This window comes from Salarias fasciatus, chromosome 6, assembly GCF_902148845.1.
Source record: "Salarias fasciatus chromosome 6, fSalaFa1.1, whole genome shotgun sequence".
Classification (NCBI taxonomy): Eukaryota; Metazoa; Chordata; class Actinopteri; order Blenniiformes; family Blenniidae; genus Salarias; species Salarias fasciatus.
Window position 1 is genome coordinate 6,342,225 of NC_043750.1, and position 17,504 is coordinate 6,359,728.

The window sequence follows — 17,504 nt, forward strand, 5'->3', positions numbered from 1 at the left end:
TTTGCGACCAAAATCAGCATTATTTCTGTATGTTTAGAAATGAATGATACTGACTTTACAAGATCATTTCATCTGTGCTGGCTTGTATGAGTGAAGAAAATAGTCTCTTCTGATGACTTTTCCCCATAAAAGTGAGCTAGATAGATGCTTTTTTGTTGTAAAATGGGACTTTCCCAACCGGTAATGCTTCAAGTTTTCATCTGCGTGGATGCATTTCTGATTGAATTTGCCCATGTGAAAGAAAAGATTACGCACATTTGGTCTTGTTGCACATACCATGGGAAATTATGTGCAGCTTTGTTGATTTTTCACCTTGGCGACAACAGTCAGGGGCATTTAGGTGGTCTATTATGGTCCTCGGCTGACTTTGCCCTAGTTCCTGTCGGAATTTTCCATCCACACAAAATCATCTGCATTTTCAGTCAAAGCCACTGCGTGTCCGCGTCAAGAATGGGATAATAAGTGGGTTTTTGTTACTCCTTGGCTTTGTACTTTTCTTTTAATGCTTAAATTACATGAAAAAAAAAAGCTGCATGGTTTGCTCAGCTGTTGCCATGGCGACCTGTGAGGCCTTCCCTCCGGCCACGAGCCTGTGTGCAGTGCGCGTGCGCTCTCGCGGAGGAAGACGGAAACATGTCGCTGGAAGACCCGTTTTTCGTCGTGAAAGGGTGAGAAAGACAATGAAACAGCACGTGAAAGTCACGCCGGTCGCACGCGCCCGCGCGCGGAGAGCCGCGTCGCGCGGCGACATGTTGTCTCCTCTGAGGAAAACAAAGTTACACGACAGAAGTTAGCTCCGCGGCTAGCTGCGCTAGCTAGCATCGGTGCTAAGGGTGGTCGGCGTGTTTATGTCTGTAAAGCTTCAGTAAAAACCCACCGAGGTTCCAGAGAGCTCCGGGCCTTGTGTCTGTGTTTGTTGGGACTCGGCTGTCATGTAGTTTGCGAGCCGCTGTGATGTTTGGGGAGCTGTTTGTTCGGGTGAAACGAGGGGCGGGTGTGCAGAGAGAGTGCAGCCCGACGCAGAGCCAGGTGGCCGGGGAAGGCTGGAGGTAAACAGTTAAACTTTCTGCACCGGTAACTCCCTCTTTTATGTGTTTGTGTGTCCAGGGAGGTTCAGAAGGCCCTCACCCGGGCCCGGGGCCTGTTTGACAGATGGGAGGAACTCCTGCAGGAGGGCACACAGGTGAGGGTCTCACACTGCTTTATCCACAGATCAATAGTCATGGTGTCATCTTTGACTGAACTACACACGTGACAATTAACCAGGTGCACATTTTTAAATGGACACAGTGTCACTCATGCTGGAATGAAAAGGCTGATGGTCTCACACACACTCTGCTCTGGTCATCATGATGTAACCTTTGGTATTTAACACATTTGACAATCAATGAGTTGCTCTTACTGCAATCAGCACACAGTGAAAGAAACAGTATCTTAACACAAAGTCCTGCTTTCACAATAAAAGAAAAGTATCGGCAAAGGATCTCCATTAAAGCACCAACAGCAGATCTATACATCACATGAAAGGACCGAAGAGTTGTTTAATGGCCATTCAGGTGGAATGTCAGAGAAACTGAGACCAAGATATTCTGATTAAGATGATTAGAGCATAAAGCAGTCTCTAAGACATATAAAATCGATCTGTATAGAATTTATGTACACCACCTTCATACATGAGATGATCAGAATAAGGTGCTGAAAAGTTTCCAAAGGAGACATGAGGTACAGAAATGAGCATAATACCAGTCAGATTGACCTGAAAATGAAGAAATGGTAGCACAAGAATCTACCTTATTAAACTACCTTAATATAGCTCAATCTGACCAAAACATTTGGCTTCAAAGAATGATAAATGTGAATTATTCCACTCAAATATAATGTGTCAGTAAATGACCCTTAACTGCTCTAAATGAGACAAAATAAAACGGAGAGAGAAACCATGAGAAAAGTCAGCAAGTAGTTTATTTGCTTTGCATCTGTTTTATTCTGAGTTTCGTCAATCTTTAGAAGAGCACTTGAATGAATTTCATTTTGCGTCCCACATCAAGGGACACTTTGCAATCAACTCTCCATGGTTGATCTTACCAATATCTTCAAAATTCTGTGTTCTTACTTATTTACAAATCCCAAACCAGAGGGTAAAACTGAACACACTGCAGGGAGGGTTAGATCATGTTTTCCTTATTGTGGCTTTATATGACTCTTATGTGCTTTTATTTTTTGTAACGTACTTATCTGTCTTCTGTACTTGACTTTGTAATTTCACTTCTGAATCACTGCATTTCAGACACAAAGCAAAACATGAAACCACTTTTTCATGATGCCTTCTTGTCCAGAGACAGTGAAATATCCCCAAAAACCTTCAGTGACTGTTTCATTTTGCATGTGTTCATGAACTCACCCAGACAGCTTGGCTTTGAGGCGAGTTGTATGTTTTCTGTGAAATGTTTACCGTTTGCTTGGTGGTTTGATTGGAACCTCTCGCAGGCCGGATTTGACCTACGAGCCTTATGTCTGAGAACGCTCGCCGAGTTTCAGATTGATGGGACCTTGATGAACCTCTTTCAGTGTTCTATATCCAGTCAATAACTTCCTTCTCCATTAAATGCCCGTACGTATGGTAGCCTTGGCATCAAGGACCAGAATTCCCTCAGGAGGATAGAAGTGGCCGGAGTGTGTTTTAACACTCTTTATGACATTTTTAATACGCAACAAAAGGAGAGCTTGGTGTATTCTTATGTTTCTCATCCTCTTATGTAGTGAGTTGCTCCCTTCCAGCATTCATCTTGGCCACAAAAACAGGTATAATTTCTCCTTTGTGGCCTTTTTCCCTGTTCTTGTAACTGCTGCACAGCACATTGCGTTAATGGTCATGGTGAAGATGAATTTATGTTTGCCACCCTTGTTTTCAAGCTTCCATAGAGATTTGAACTGCTGATGCAGGTTGATATTGGTACAGGACTGGTTTCTGAGAAGCTTGTTTTTGGCAGCACATGTCGGCGAGTTGTAGGAAGAGGCCTCAATGTTCATTCAGAACATGCATTTATCACAATATTCCAACATATTCGGGATTCTTCTTTTCATAAACTATCAGCCAGAGGTTGTATAGAATTTAGAATGTAGTTTTCCTCTGAGACTGAAGCAACAAATCTGTAAAAGATAGATTTTAAAGAGTGAACCATTTCCCCAAGTGTAATCTGGAATCTGAGTCCTGTTGAGAAACTGTTGAAAAACCAAAAAGATTTCGTAATATCAGCGGCTGCCCCTGATATTCCCATTCATCACAGCGCCGTTCAACCTCAGGCGCTGGATTTAATTTAAAAGTAGGGCACATTGCTCAACCTGAAATCTATTAAAAAGGCAGCATCTTGTTATGTAATGATGACTTGTGTGGTTGCTAGGTTGCTGCCTTTTAACCCATTTTCTTCAGCGGGGAACAATGAAATTTAATACATCTGGAGCTAGAGTGGATTTAAGCCTTCACAGGAAGATGTAAGAGGCCCACATGTCCAGCCGATTGATAAACCTGCAGGATTATGATTCTCGTGTGTAGTTAAACATCTTTGTGTCTCAGGTGAGCCGAGACGAGCTGGACTGGAGCACCAACGAGCTGCGAAACTGCCTGCGAGCCATCGACTGGGACCTGGAGGACCTCAGCGAAACCATCAGTATCCTCCACGCAGGAACCCGGCTGCCCGGATCTTCACATGACCGTTCGTTTTTTAAAACAAACACACCCTTTGTGTCACTCTCACACCCTCCCTTCCTCTTCTCTCAGAGGATTTATTAATCCACTGAAGGTCAGATGCACTTTATTTCCATGATAATTACCTAAAGGTCAGAACCTCTAAAAGAAAGCAGTATGTGGTTTGAAATGTTTGGATAAAGAGGAACATTTGGAGGAGGGCTTTCGCTGAGACTCGTGACTTGTTTGATAGGTTTTATCGCAGAATGCTGCTTTTGTTTGGTTAAAGTCCTGTCAGTGTGAGTAATGCTGATTCTAACCTCATTTGGTTTCAGATATTGAATCTCCTTCCAGTTTTTACTCTAAGGCCCTGTTTACACAACGCTTCAGTGGAAATGAATTGTTTTTATGTTTTTGTTTTTAAAAAAGTTGCACGTTTACATGGCAACATTTTGAAAGAAACTGTAACACAGTGTTGTTGATTGTTTGTAGAATAAAACCACACTCGTGCGCGTAGAGAAAAATTTGCTTTGAACACTGATGACAGTGTGTACATGGACAATCGTAAGGAGAGGAAAACAAGTTGTTTTTCCCTTCATCTGCCCACCGAGTTGAAGCATTTCCCAAAAGTTGCATTTTCAGTGTATCTGAGCAACATTGTTGTGTAAACAAACACCCAAAATCCAACCACAGCCACATGACCAGATGAGCTCCTGCAGGTTTTCCCAGTAAGACGTGTTCCCTGCTCGACACTGTCGAGGCTTTGTTGAGGGTTCGAGTCCTTGACTGCCTCAGGCATCGTGGAGTCCAACCCGGGGAAGTTCAAACTGGGCGACAATGAACTCCAGGAGAGAAGAGACTTTGTGGAGCGAACCAGGAAATCTGTGCAGGTAAACGTTTGAATGCTCAACAGTCAAATTTACAAAGTGCACATTTCAAAAAGCCAAACTTAACAGAACAACAGCTTCACATCTTCAATAAGATCCAAATGTTTTTGTACGTAATGATTCTAAGAACCCTGGAAAATGTTACCCTGAAAGAATGTGTTGTGTTTCTGAGAAACGTTCCACTTCCTGCTCCTGAGGAGGCCCGGCGCTCATCTCCTCCTCACAATGCTTCACTGTGATCGCTTTGCTCGGAGTCGCGGGTTTGAGCACAAGCCAAAAGAATGTCTTATCTGGATAGATTTGTAGACTTTTCAGTGTGTATTTTATCAAATGGAACAGTATGAAGACAAAGCATCGTTTTGAGGCTGCTTCAAACATCCATCCGTCACTGGACGTCACTGAGAGAGACGCAGTCCTCATGTTTACGGAGTAGTAAAAGAATCTGGACAGCCAGAGGACTTCAGAAGTCATCTGGAAGTCATGTGAGTGCAGGATCTTTCCACACACTGCTGCAGCGGCTTTATTTAGAGTATGTTCAGTCACTTCAGTGAAAAGGCAGAACAGTCTGCTGCGGCGATGTTACCTGAGCAGTGAAACCCGGACGGCAGCAGGCTGTAAATCAGTGCCGGGGAGCTGCTTTGGGTTCAGGAGCCGCTCAGAGCTCGGCGTGTGAAGCCGCCGGTCTGCTTCAACCGGACGTCGGCAGCACTCGGTCTCCGTAGCGCCGGCTCAGGTTGCGGCCGACGTCAGCTCCGCCCACTCGCCGCTTCACTGTCTGCCGCGGCGGACGTGTGTGTGTTGTATTTTGAGGCCGGTTTCCATTAGCTACCGGGAGCTGCCTCAGACCGGACGCTGTTACACAAACAGTCTGGGAGGCCGCCGCTGTGTTGTGGAAACCCCTGACAGAGAGCGCAGTCCAAGCAACGGCTGCCCATCGCCCGCAGGTTCTGATGGTTCTGAAATCACGTGCACGCTGCAGGCACCAGAGAGAATAATTGTGTGTTTCCAACACAACTTTCAGCCAAAGGTCCTAAAATAGAGCTGAGTCATACGAGACAAAGAAAGAGAGAACAAAAGGCTTCTCTGGCATGTGCACCTACCGGCCCGGTCCACGCGCCGTCAGAACGGGAGCTGGAAATGATTTCTGTGTGTGTGTGTGTGTGTAGGACATGAAGGAGCAGTTGTCCAGCCCGTCTGCTGTGGCTCAGGCAGAGAAGAAGAACAGGCAGGTGGGTCAGTGTCAAGGAAACAACACAACTCCAACACTTCCTGAACACATTCTCTCTCTCTCAGGTTGAGCCACACTCTGGCGTGTGGCAGAGACGTTTTGTAAAATTAGACTGAAAAAGCCGTTATGAAAGATACTTCCTAGAATCTCAATCTGTTTAAACAGCTTTTTTTCTTTCATCTTGAGTTTTTTTTTTTTTTTTTTTTTGGCTTTTTATCAGTCAGACCTCAGAAAGTGACTCGGGGCTTTTCTTAAAGCTGGAGGAATCTCGGCTTCAGTCGCACCACTTAACCTTTTCTGTGTTTAACGTCACGCTGGTTTGAGAATGTAAACAGACTGTAGGCATGAGTAGATCTCACACGGCGTGGAGCCTGCTGGTTTTATCAACAGTTGTGTTTGTTTTCAGTGAGTCTTGATGCTGCTTTAATGACAGATTACTCTGACACAACAAAAGCAAGTTTACGTTTGTAAAATCAAACTTATGACCAAACTCTTTAACCTCTTTCTCATTTTTCAACCTTCATAACTGTTTATAAACTGCTACTGCTATTTAGTTTATGTGAATGCCTTTTTTTTTTTCATTTTTTTTTATTCACTCTCACTTAACACACACTTTTCCTTGCTCGTCCTTCTCATCACGTGTGTGTTTCCAGACTCTGCTGGCCTCGACAGGCCAGGACAGGTCGACCGGACTGGAGGCTCATCTGGTGTCGGCAAACTCCAGATACATCCAGGAGCAGCAGGAGCAGCAGCAGGTCGGTCCACAAAACCGAAAGGACAGCGGAGACGTTTCTGCAGAAATGGGAAGAGGGAAGAGGTGCATTGTGGGAGGGGAAAATGACCGGTTCAAAAGAAAAGGGAAGTGGAGATGTTAAGGCAAATGATGTCACGTATGAAGCCTGACTTGTGTTTACACAGAAAATGAGTTTCCTCCTGTCAGGCGATGAAGAGGCTTTAGGAGAAAATGGGCTTCATGAAGAGATCTGAGTCTGTTTCACGCTAAGAGAAGAGATTTGAACACAGGTGCCGAGTGTCTGCTCGCTGTCACTTTGGGTTTCCTGCGGCGTGGGCTGACGGTGGCGGCCAGCGATGAAAGTGTGTCATCACACATCCTGTGTCAGGCTGCGGTTTTTACCGGGAAATGAAAAGAAGAAGATTCAGAGCCGGCTCGTAGCTCCCATTCAGTGAAACGAGGCACCGCAGTAACGTCTGACCTTTCCTCGTCTCGTCAGCTCGGTTCGGCGCATGAACGAGAAAACGTGCTTCAAGAACAGCAGGGACTCGGTCAAGTGGAGGGAGAGAGTCTGAAAGTCAGGGTGACTCGACCGTCCGTGTGGAGGAGTGTTCACAGCCGACACGTGCTCGTCATCTCTGTGTCATGGAGTCGCAGGCAGAGCTGAAACTGTGTCAGGGGTTTTTCATTTTCGATTTCAGGTCAGAAGCGGTGCGATCTGGGTTTGATCGGCTTCTCACAGTTCAGAGTCACGTTCCGTCACGTATCGGCCTGCGGTTCCCACCGCTGGCGCAGCCGTTTACTCTGGTGTCTGGTCTTTTGTCCTACATATTTTTGTTTTTGTTTTAATGGTTCAGACTGAAAATCTGTTTCCATTGCTGACTCTGTAATATTGAATTAATGTGGCGAAACATGATTTGGGACATTTTATTTAGATTTTATTTATCTATATCTATACAGAATTTCTTTGAGGCTAGTTTCATCGCAACGAAGTCGCTCGCTGTCATGGCAGCGTCACCGATGTCTCCGCTCAGGCCTCAGGGTCGTGTTGTGTCCGCTACTCTTAGAAGGAAAAAAAAAAATGCTCTCATGGAAATTTCGACTCTTTGCTTGGTGGTTTGGCAGACCACTTTGGAGCCTATTGTGAGCTGGTTTTGGCCCACGGGCCTTATGTTTGACATCCCTGCAGGTGTTTCTAGTTAAATAAATAATCATTTTCTAGGTGTTAATCAGGGGTGATCTCTGTGTTTGTCACCAGCTCCAGTAGCACCAGTTCACCATGGGATGGTCCGTTACCACAGCGCCCGCGTCAACAGTCAGCTAACGCCGTGCATACCCGCACGCTGAATCACCAGCAATCATTTCTTACTAGGTCCTGACTCTGCTGCGGAGCTTCATCCGTCATGAAAAGACTTGTTGCCTATGAAACACAAATGTGAAAACAAAAAAATGCTTAATCCAAGAAATTCATTTAGTTATGAGTCAACAAAGGTGTGTGTGTGTTTCGTGTGTGTGTGTGTGTGTATGTGTGTGAGGACCGAGGAGAAATTTGTAAAACCACACAGGAAGTTCACTGTGACCATGTTCTCCCAATCTAACTGGATAGTCTGATCCTATGGCACACACACACACACACACACACACACACACACACCCAGAAAATAATTTGCTATCAACAATAACAATTAGAGTATCGGAGTGTAAATATGAGTGAGACGTTTACGACTGAAGCTCCTGCTCAATGAGTTAAACAGCTTCTTGTGTGGAAGAAATTCTGGAACTATGTGGGTTTCTTTTTCTTTTTCTTTTTTTTTTTATGTGATACATTCATGCAAATTCCACAAACACTCAGCTGTTGAGTGTGTTGATGATTCGTGAGCTGCAGACATGAACAAACGCTGCGAACATGTTTCCACCCGCCAGCAGAATCCAAACGGAGACCGCTGGTTAAAATCCCACCTGCACTGGTTTTCAGAGATGGGCAAGAGAAGGCATCACAGCAATATGTAAAATTATAGAAAAAGGGGAAATAATGAGTTTTCAACATTTAAAAGACAATTTTGGTTTAGGAAAAAATGACTTTTTTAGATATTTGCAGACAAGAGATTATTATGCAAGGGCAATAAAAACAGATATGTCCACAGAGCAAAATGGAGTAATTAAGGTATTAACGGATGCATATAAAGGAAAGATGGGAAGGGTGATTTCAACACTGTATCAAGGTCTGGTTAAGAGTAGGCGGAACTCAACATTATATATAAAAGAAAAGTGGGAACAAGAACTTGAAGTTGAGATGACAGAAGAAGAATGGTATAATGTCTGTAAGATGCAACATTCAACCACTGCCTCAAGATTGTGGCGGGAGTTCAGCTGGAAAAACATCATCAGATTCTTCATAACCCCAAAGATAAAAGGGAGGTATCTCCCAGAACAGAAGAAGTGTTGGAGGTTATGTGGACAGGAGGAGGCAGACCATACTCACATATTTTGGAAGTGCTCAAAACTAGAAGGTTTTTGGGAAGGAGTGTGGGGAGTATTAAAGGAGATTTTAGGCTATAACATATCCAAGATGGGCTCAGTACTATACTTAGGGAATCTAACTGAAGGAAATATTCAGGGTCAGGATATCTATCTTGTAAAGGCACTGCTTGCTGCTAGTAGGAAGAGTATAACACGGGAATGGTGCAAAATTGAACCACCTACAAAGGAGCAGTGGATGAGAATAGTGGAGGGAATATTTGACATAGATAGGCTTACACACATATTGAGGTTACAGGAGGGGAAGTTTCAATCTAAGTGGGAAAAATGGATTGAATATAAACGGAAAGGGGACGACACCATAGTTTAGGATACTTCATTTCAAGAGCAGGGTGATGCTGCACACATTAGTAACAGAGGGAACTTCTATGCCACTGTCGTTTGTTCTGCCGTGTTTTTTTTTTTTTTTTTTTTTTCTTTCCTTTTCTGTCTTGTTTTTTTTTTCTCTCTCTTTTTCGTCTATGGGTGTTTTTGTTTGCATGTGTGTGGAGTGTTCATCTTTTGTAAAAAAATGTTTCAATAAAAATTTAAGTTGAAAAAAAAAAAAAATCCCACCTGACGAGCTCTGCTCTCCCGTCAGGCTGACTTTTAGGTTTCAGGTGAACTTTCAGGGATAACTCACTTTCAGGTTAGGATAAATGAAGGCTATTGCAAACGCTGGGTGTCAAACGTAAGGCCCGTGGACCAATCTGGTCCGACAAATCACCAAGTAAATAGCAGAAAAAAAAAATTCAAAGAAACCATTGATTTGAAAACGGGTTTCTGTGTCTGTTCGTGTGTGTGTGTTTTGTGTGTGTAGCTGATCATTCAGGAGCAGGACGAGCAGCTGGAGCTGGTGTCGGGCAGCATCAGAGTCCTGAAAGACATGTCGGGGCGGATCGGAGACGAGCTGGATGAGCAGGCTGTGTGAGTGTCCCTGCATGCAAACACCAGTGTCATTGAAACCAAGCTGGGAGGTACATGGGAATTGCTGAATTATTTTCACTGTGACACACCGATATTTGGAGTGTTCGGCTTCATTCTGAATTTGTGGAATCCGAAAGCGTCCCGGGTGTTTTGGTTCCAGTTAGCTTCCTCCCTGGCTGCGGCGCTTCATCGCCCACGTGAAAGTGTCCCGCAAGCATCAACAGTACGCGTCAGGCCGGGTCGCTCGCTGGCACGAGCCTCTCCGTTAGTCAGTCCGTCAGGCAGGGAATTAATCAGCAGCTATTTTCCTCCTCATCTGACGGCCGCAGTCTGCCAGCAGAGGAAGTGCTGCATTCTGTGTGAAGTCCTCGACACACGAGAACAGCCGTATAAATAACTCAGAGAAGCTCTTTGATGAAAGGCGTTGGAGGGAGCAGAGGATGTCTTCTGTAAAACTGAAGTTTTCCAACCTCGGTTTGCCCGATCAGACTGGAGCCGCTGCTGCTGTGAGTCAGAGGAGTGGTCACTAGAATCTAGTTTTCTGCAGATCTTCAGCATATCGAGCGCTTTTAGCCTCCCAGGCAATTCAGACTAAATATTTGTGCATCATTCACACACTTCTCATTCCACTTCCAATAACTCCGAGTGACTCAGTCGTCACTTTGAGTTTTTAAACTCGCGCTCTCTTTTTTTCCAGCATGTTGGGAGATTTCGGAGACGAGATGGACCAGACGTCTTCACGCATGGACTCTGTGCTGAAGAAGCTGGAGAAAGTGTCACACATGACCAGCAGTGAGTTCACACACACACACACACACACACACACACACACACACACACACACACACACACACACACACACACACACACACACACACAAGCACACACACACAAGCACACACACACAAGCACACACACAGGTATCTCTCAGATGAATTAGATTTTATGATTGAAGTATAAATACTGCTCCATTGCTTAAATTGTACTCAAATACAACTGGTGCTTAGTACAAATTACGCTTTAAAAAACAACTCAAAGGATGTTTTATTGCGTCGTCAATATCAGACATTTTTATTTGATTCACCTGATGAAATGTCTGCGGTTGAAGAACGTTTCTCAGATGAACAATACAGAGAAAAGCTTCCACCAAGTGTCGCTCTAAAGCAGGAACTTATCTTGTTAAAAGAAGAACAGGAATGTTTTTGAATCGACACACAGCAGTTTGAAATGGGAGGAGGTGTTTATTGCTGATCACAGGAAAACATTTTCACTGAGGAGAGAAGAGGCCTGGTGCTCATGGCCTGTTTCCCAGTCTGAATGTCAGCCTGCGTTTGGATCGTTATTGACCCTCTTAACCAACAAGCTAACGAGATATTTCTCATTTTCAATAGATGTAATATGTGTTCTAGTGAAAACACATGAAAAATAAGAAAGCAGTATCATACCTGTTGGTGAAACATTCCTCCAGGTTCGACCGCTGGAACTCATCCTTTCTCCTTTTTCACCCTTTGCGGTGTTGTCTTCTGTCTCCATTTTGGCTCAAGTTCTTAAGTCCATAAATAACTTTTTACTCTGCTGTTGGTTTGTTAGCTCCAGCTCTGTTTGCTGCTGTGCTTTGGTGGAGCTTCCTTTCCTTTCATTACAGATTAATTAGTGCGGTCACGATTGGATGGCTTTATCACAGACGCAGATGGAAAGGTTGGAATATAAATTCACACTCAGCTGTACTCTGTGGTGACTTTTGACTTTAAAGGTCGCGGAGTAGGTTTCATACAAGTAACCAAAAGAATCTACTTAATATCAGTAACGTATTATTAATTTGTTACTTCATCCCCGCTTTTTACCGGGTTAGAGATTAAAACCTGAACGTGAGATTGAGGTTTGTCCAGTGGAGACACATTTATTGATTATTTTTGCTCTCCAGAACCAAACTGTGGAAAACAGTAGCTTTATAACAGACACTTAACTCAGAATGAGGAGCGGACTCTAAATAGTTAAAGATGGTACTTAGTTTATGTATTGTTAGCGCTAGGAGGCGCGTGAGTTTGACAATCAAACATCCTATTGAGATGGAGTCGTGTAAACTCGTCTGAGTAGACCGGTCTCTGATTGCGTCAGGCGGTCTAACTCTGTTTATGATTTTAGATTTCATGTAAACTCCGTTCGATTGATTCCCACAGTCGGAGCTTTGTTTGTTACGTAACGCTACGTCAGGCAGCTTTGGAAGGGACTGAAAAAGAAACCCAGCAACCTCGATCGGTTGACCTTTCACATCTGTATCTACTACTGGTGGATGTGAGACTACAAATGCATGTCACCAAGCAAAGCATTATGGGATTGATCCATGAACTTGAAAGATCTAAACAGGCACATCAGTCTGATCACTTCATTCATGTAAACAGAACAACCGGATCCATTTAATCAGACTGGTTAAAGGAGTGTCGTCGTACAGTCAGTTTGTGACGCATTGAGTTGTTGATCATCAGAGGGACGTTTTAGTGTTTCTGGAGTTGTGGAATTAAAGCAGATGTCTGGGGGGGGGGGTTGTAGAAGCGTCCGCCTGGGTTTGGGTCGCTGCAGCTGGCGGTTGTGTTGAGTTCTGCTCCTATAAATAGAGAAGGTAAGCTCGTAGAGTTTAATTGCGTAACACTGGCGTCACAAAGTCGCGCTGCCTGCATGACTCAGAGTCTCTGCGGCTCCTCGCGTCCCGGCTCACCTCTGTTTATCTGAAGTCGACATCACCTGCCCCCCCCTCCTCCGCCCCCTACAGGTCGCAGACAGTGGTGCGCCATCGGCGTGCTGGTCGCCATCCTCATCGTGGTCCTCATCCTCTTCTTCGCGCTCTGACGTGAGCGACGTCCGGCCGATACTTCACCCTCTCCTCCGTGTCGGGGCGGGACGGACACATCGAAGGGACGCCACCCCCCCACACCCACTCCTCCTCTTCCTTCCTTCACTCCGAGGACAAAAGCTGCTGTTTTTTGTTTTTTTTTTTTTAACGTGGGGAGGGTGAACCGAGTGAAAGGAAGTCACGGTACTGACTAGACGCTGCTGAGTTGAGAAGGAGCATTTGCTACCTGTTAAACTACATGTTGGTGTTGGAAGCCCACCGGAGCAGCCAAGGGGGGGTTGTGAAGGGGGGGTTGGGGGATAGGGAGGGATGGGGTGGGGGGAGTTCAGTGTTGCCTTAATTATATTTTTATACCGTTTTTCAAATGTGCAGTACGTTCACGTGCCTACCGAAGAATCGGGGAGGGGAAATGAGGGAACTGTCGGAAGTGTGACGGCTTCTTTTGGTACTGTCGGATCGACGCCCCCCCCCTTCCCCTCTCTCTCTCTCACCCCCCCGCCCCTCCACCTCCACCCCTGAGAACGGCCGCGTGCCGCGATCCATCAGAACTACAGATATACACGCCTCCATCGTCATCCAGCCGCTCTGTATGAAGGCCGTCAGTGTCTAACAAACTGTCTCATTTCCACACACACACACACACACACACACACACACACACACACACACACCCATTGTGGGGTGAAGTCAGGTCTGCAGCCGCCCCGTGCGATTGGCTGAGGCTCCGTTCGTCTCACCAGGCATTGAGAAACGGCCTCTTTCATCCTGAAGCGTTGGCTAATGAGCGGTGGAATAGTTGCTGGGCAGGAAGCGTGCGCGCCAGGCCCAGAGTCAGGCTTCCAGCGCCCCCTGCTGGACATCCGGCTTATCTTCCTTCTTTGTGTCTCACATACGCACACAAACAATGGAAGGTTGCAGTGTTTCATTATTAAATATCATGCATTTTTTTTTTGTGTGTAAATACAAATAATCCCTGTACTTCCTCAGTACTTTATTTTATTTTTAATCCAAATATGAATTGTTGTTTTTAATGTTCATTCAGTAAATATATATTTGTTTCTCTCACGGGGGTCAGGTGTCGGTTTGTGTGCGATGAAGGCGAGGAGCAGCTCTCAGTAGCTTTACTTGTGTTTTAATGTGCTTCTGCATATTCAAGCCCACATTTCCTCAGTGCTTGAGTGGAGGGGGGGGGGGGGGGTTTAACTAAAAGCTTGGAAAAAGGTTTTGAGAGGAAATGGAGCAGACGTGTGGTTTCCACACCTCGGAGATCTCCCTCAGCAGAGCAGCGCTCTGTGAAGGTTTGGTAGAAAATGTCTTTCCATTTGGAGAAGTTTGATTTTTACTTGGTGATGCCATGTTTTAATTTCACCTAATCCGGCTTTGAAAAAAACCAATAGAGTGGCTTTTTCGAAGAATCTGTTGCACAAGTCAGGGTTACGTTAAAGGTGCAGTCTGACAAGTTTTATTACCAACACAAGAAAATATTCCTTAAAATCTTCCTCCTGTGAAATAAGTTAAAGAATCTAAAACATGATCAATTCCAGTCGTCGTCTGGGTTGCTGATTAATTTCTCCTGTCCAGACGTCCGTTTGCCTTTCCAGATATGAGTTCAAGCAACAATAGCACAATGCCTCAGTTTCATTTAATCTGTATGAGCTTTACTTTTGTGTTCAGTGTTAGAATTCCAGACTGAAAACATCTAAATAGTGACTGAAGACTAAATTTGAAATAATGAGATGAAACTTTCTTCCCGAAGCAGAGATTTTGATAAAATGATTTAAGTTAAGGATAAGTGAATGATGACGAGGCGTGAGAATCACTTTAAGGTCAAGTGGTTTTATATTAGAATAAAAAGGAAAAGTTGAAATGTTAACCAGTCAGTCTTACACTGTTGTGGATAATGTGACGTTTATCAAAATACCGCGGCGAGAGAAGGCTGAGAGAAGTTTAGACAGTGCAACCTGTTGAAAGATTTCGACATTTTAATAATACCTGGATGACTTTTGAAATGACTTTTGGGGGGTGGAATATTCAATATATTGAGAATAAGGTTGAGATGTTGAAATGAAAACTGAACAGGTGAATTTTTTTTTTAATACAGAAATGGTGAGAATGTGTGTGGTGTGCAGAAACGGACTCTTCAGGGCGATTGTTCTCTCATTAGGAGGTTTGATCTCCACTTTTTAACGTTTTGGCTGCAGTCTTATGGCCCTGACGCTCTGTCACACCTCACAACAACCCGTCTCACTACCGAGTTCACCGTTACGCTCTTTTTTTTTTTTTTTGAGACAAATAATTTTGCTCAGTCCTTCTTAATCAGCTACATTTGCACGTGTAGAAACATCAGTCTGTGTTTTTTTTAATATCGCACACTCGAGTTTTCGACAGCCGCAGAACAGCAGGGACCGAGATGGGTACTGGTGCAGTTTTGTGAGAGTTCTAGAATGTCTGAGATCCACAATATGAGGGTTCTAGAAGGTTTTGGAACGTTCTGTGGTTTAAAACTCTAGTTTTAGAATGGTAAGCATCACCTGGAATGAAAGTCCATCTATTTATGATTGTCTAATAAAGAGAAATGTGAACGCTTTTGTTGTATTTGCTTTAAATTGACAAAGTGCTTTTTGGCTCGATTTGTCAGATTTAGATCATTTCTAAGAAAACAGCCGCAAAAGTTGAAGTGAGAGTTCCTCACCGTTTCTTGGGCCTCTCTTCAAAACTCGACAGTTTCATTGTCTTCGGTACTCTCAGGTGAAATCCTGACTTTTCTTTTTAAAGGTTCGAACATGTGACCTGCTTTGGGTGCTTCTCGGTGTGGGATGCCTTTTCCAGCAGGTCTGAGGTCTTAGATGTGTGTGAAGTTCCGTGAGGGTGGGCTCATCCTCCTCATACCGAGAACCGGTACACTGCGCCTAGCCTCAGCTCCACGTCCAGATCCAGCCAGTCACACCTGCCGTCATTCAGAGCTTCTTTAAAACTGTTCAGTCTGGTTTTAAAGGTACAATAAAACCTGTTCCTTAATGAAATATCAGCGTGTTTGTTGTTGTGGTTCACGTCTCCTGTCAGCGAGCTCCCTCTGCGGCCGCTCTTCAAAATGGAAACGTCAAAACAGCGCGTTCCGAAAGCGGGACCGTCATGTGGGATTATGCCGACGAGCACCCGCCGCACGCAGGAGCTGCGAGCGCTTCTGAAAATAAACCGGCCAGCAGTCAGGAGACCGACGGCTTCGCACGCGTGACAGAAAATCCTGTGAAACTCGGCGGGAGTGAGAGACCGGCCCTGACGGCATCGGACGCTCACCCATCACTCCATTCCAGAGGAAACTAAAGACCAAAGGTTCCATCCACTGTGCCGGTATCGACCAGTTCACCTCGCGTTCGTTGACGAGGGCCGTCTGTCTAAAGTTTGCGTGGTTTCTCTGCGTCAGTGTTTTCTCAACACTTGTTGGGTTAAGCATCAACAGAGTCTAAAAATGTCGCTGGCTGTGAGTGATGGTGTCTCTTCGCGTTAGTCCAGTGACGACCAGAAGACAGTTTCTCTCTGATGGACTGCAGCTCTCCACGAAACCAAGAAGTGAGGGATGGGCCGTGCGTCAGCGGGCGTGACTTTCATTAGACTTTGTTTCACTTTAACAATTTAGACGACTTTGACTCTAAACAAGCAAAGTAAAAAGTGTCTATTAGTGTTTATTAGTACATACATGTAGATAGAACTGCTACACAGAACTAATATCAGATATATAGTTTGGAATCAAGGACTCACGACAACTTCGCTGTAGGGAAAGCACTATGTAAAAATGTTTAGTTACATTTTGATGCTTTACATCAAAACATGACAATAACAAAACGAAAAGTTCACTTGCTTAAATTAATTTTTTTTTTTTTTTTATGTGACAACCTTGTGTTTAACTGAAATGTTGAGGAATTTGCTTGACTGTCCAGAACCAGGAAGTACAACACAAGCTGCTTCCACCTTCTGAGGACGTACACCTACAGTTCCACAGCTGCTGAAGGTTGAATTTCATGCATTTCAGTTGATTCAGTCTCTTCTAAAACACTGACGTGAGGATTATTTCGCAGCTTTTGCACCAGTTTATTTTATGGGCAAAATGTAGTTTTGCACTTACTTTTCCAGTCTGATCCAAACGCTGCACCAACGGGGCGAAACGTGACACCAGAGGAGGTTTCCGGGAGAACTTTTTCTGAACCACTGTTCCTTTTTTCATTGAGTTCACTCAAACAAAAACAACTTTCTGCAGAACAGCGTCACGGAACAACTTAAGCATTTTTCTGTGAAAACATTACGAAACCCTGTACAAACATTTCAATGAAACATGGAACATTTCTGGATCATGTCAAGGTTGTTTGCATGTTCTTACCCAACATTTGTTCATATGTTAGATGTTTCTAACAATCGACAGTCGAGAACGCTACAGGAGCTCATTTTAATGCAAACCTGAAGTTCCTCTTTTAACACAGCAGTGATGTTAAAGCTGGGCTTTAAAGAGAAGTCGGTTAGAATAAGTTCATTTTGAATATTGAATACTGACTGGATTGACCAAAATTAAGTCCAGGTACATGTTTTAATTAAAACGCCGATAAAATGGCAATAGCTTCTTTGACTGATTCCGAGCCTTTTTCTTTCTTGAAGTTGTTTTGCCATTGGACGTTACGTCATCC

The 17,504-nt window shown here is 44.3% G+C and overlaps 1 protein-coding gene across 1 annotated transcript; it reads left to right on the forward strand.

The window, feature by feature from the left end:
- The first annotated feature begins 588 nt into the window (after positions 1 to 588).
- Positions 589 to 15,413, forward strand: stx10 (syntaxin 10). The gene is made up of 9 exons (XM_030093168.1): positions 589 to 668; positions 1,108 to 1,183; positions 3,575 to 3,668; positions 4,481 to 4,575; positions 5,739 to 5,801; positions 6,454 to 6,555; positions 9,871 to 9,977; positions 10,675 to 10,769; positions 12,748 to 15,413. The coding sequence occupies exons 1-9, from the start codon at positions 634 to 636 to the stop codon at positions 12,822 to 12,824; spliced, it is 744 nt and encodes a 247-aa protein (XP_029949028.1). The 5' UTR covers positions 589 to 633; the 3' UTR covers positions 12,825 to 15,413.
- The last annotated feature ends 2,091 nt before the right edge of the window (positions 15,414 to 17,504 follow it).

Bases quoted from the DNA above. Each gene is read 5' to 3' on its own strand.
- stx10 (XM_030093168.1), top strand. From the start codon at position 634: ATGTCGCTGGAAGACCCGTTTTTCGTCGTGAAAGG. The intron at 3,669-4,480 runs GTATCCTCCACG...TGACTGCCTCAG, and splicing joins GGACCTCAGCGAAACCATCA to GCATCGTGGAGTCCAACCCG. The intron at 4,576-5,738 runs GTAAACGTTTGA...GTGTGTGTGTAG, and splicing joins GAACCAGGAAATCTGTGCAG to GACATGAAGGAGCAGTTGTC.